The sequence below is a fragment of the Trypanosoma equiperdum genome, assembly GCF_001457755.1.
Source record: "Trypanosoma equiperdum strain OVI genome assembly, contig: ctg_11, whole genome shotgun sequence".
NCBI classification, from domain to species: domain Eukaryota; phylum Euglenozoa; class Kinetoplastea; order Trypanosomatida; family Trypanosomatidae; genus Trypanosoma; species Trypanosoma equiperdum.
The window spans coordinates 4,457-5,244 of NW_027123172.1; the positions used below are offsets into that span (position 1 = coordinate 4,457).

At 33.4% G+C, this 788-nt stretch overlaps 1 pseudogene across 1 annotated transcript; it reads left to right on the plus strand.

Annotated features, from left to right (window-relative positions):
- The first annotated feature begins 82 nt into the window (after nt 1-82).
- On the plus strand, nt 83-785 carry TEOVI_000014300:pseudogene (annotated as a pseudogene). The gene is given in 5 exon segments: nt 83-319; nt 322-549; nt 552-617; nt 619-690; nt 693-785. Coding segments are annotated over 5 exon segments (696 nt in total).
- Nucleotides 786-788: the final 3 nt, after the last annotated feature.

Here is a 788-nt window from a genome sequence, read left to right on the forward strand (position 1 = left end):
TGAGGATGTTGTAATAACTGTTGATGGCTCTGATGTTATTGTATATGATGGAGATAAATATGAAAATGCTGTGGAATATTTTATACAGAATACTGCTGAAAATGAAAATAAGTTTAGTGGAGAAGATATAGTAAAAGAGAAGCATATTTCCCCTATTATATTCATGACAACATCAGAGTGTTATGCTCCTCAGTTGGATTTGCTTATGAACTCAAATCACAAGGAACATGTGCAGAGATGTTTTTTGTTTTTTAATATTGGATACAGGAAAGAATAGGATAAAAAATTACCTCATTTTCTGAATTCACCTCCAAGCGCAAACATTATCTTAGTGGTGGTGGTTTAGTAGCCAGAGTATGGGCATTTAAGAAATCTGGATATGCTTTTAATGAAATGCTTAAAGCAACAGGTGAATCGTGCTCAGAACAAAGTATTTACAAACCTTTGCTAAATTGGAGTGCAATTCAAGAAGAAGTTGTTGGACAGAGATTTTGGGGGGGGAGAGGAATGGTTCGATTAGATTATGAGGAAGGATCCTTTTCTATTCCCATAATGGTAAAATTGGATTGGCCGCATTTATTCATTTTCGAGGTCAGCCTATTTCATGGGAAGAAAAAAGCAAAGTTGATTGTAAAAAATCTTAGTTGGTATAAAATGTTGCAAAGTAGGCAGTTTAGTACAAAAAGTTTGGGATAATTCAAACTTTTTCGGTAAGCAGACAAGAGTTTAATTATAAATATGTGAATTTTTGTGGTTGAGCATTTTAACAAATGGATTGTTTTAAGCTA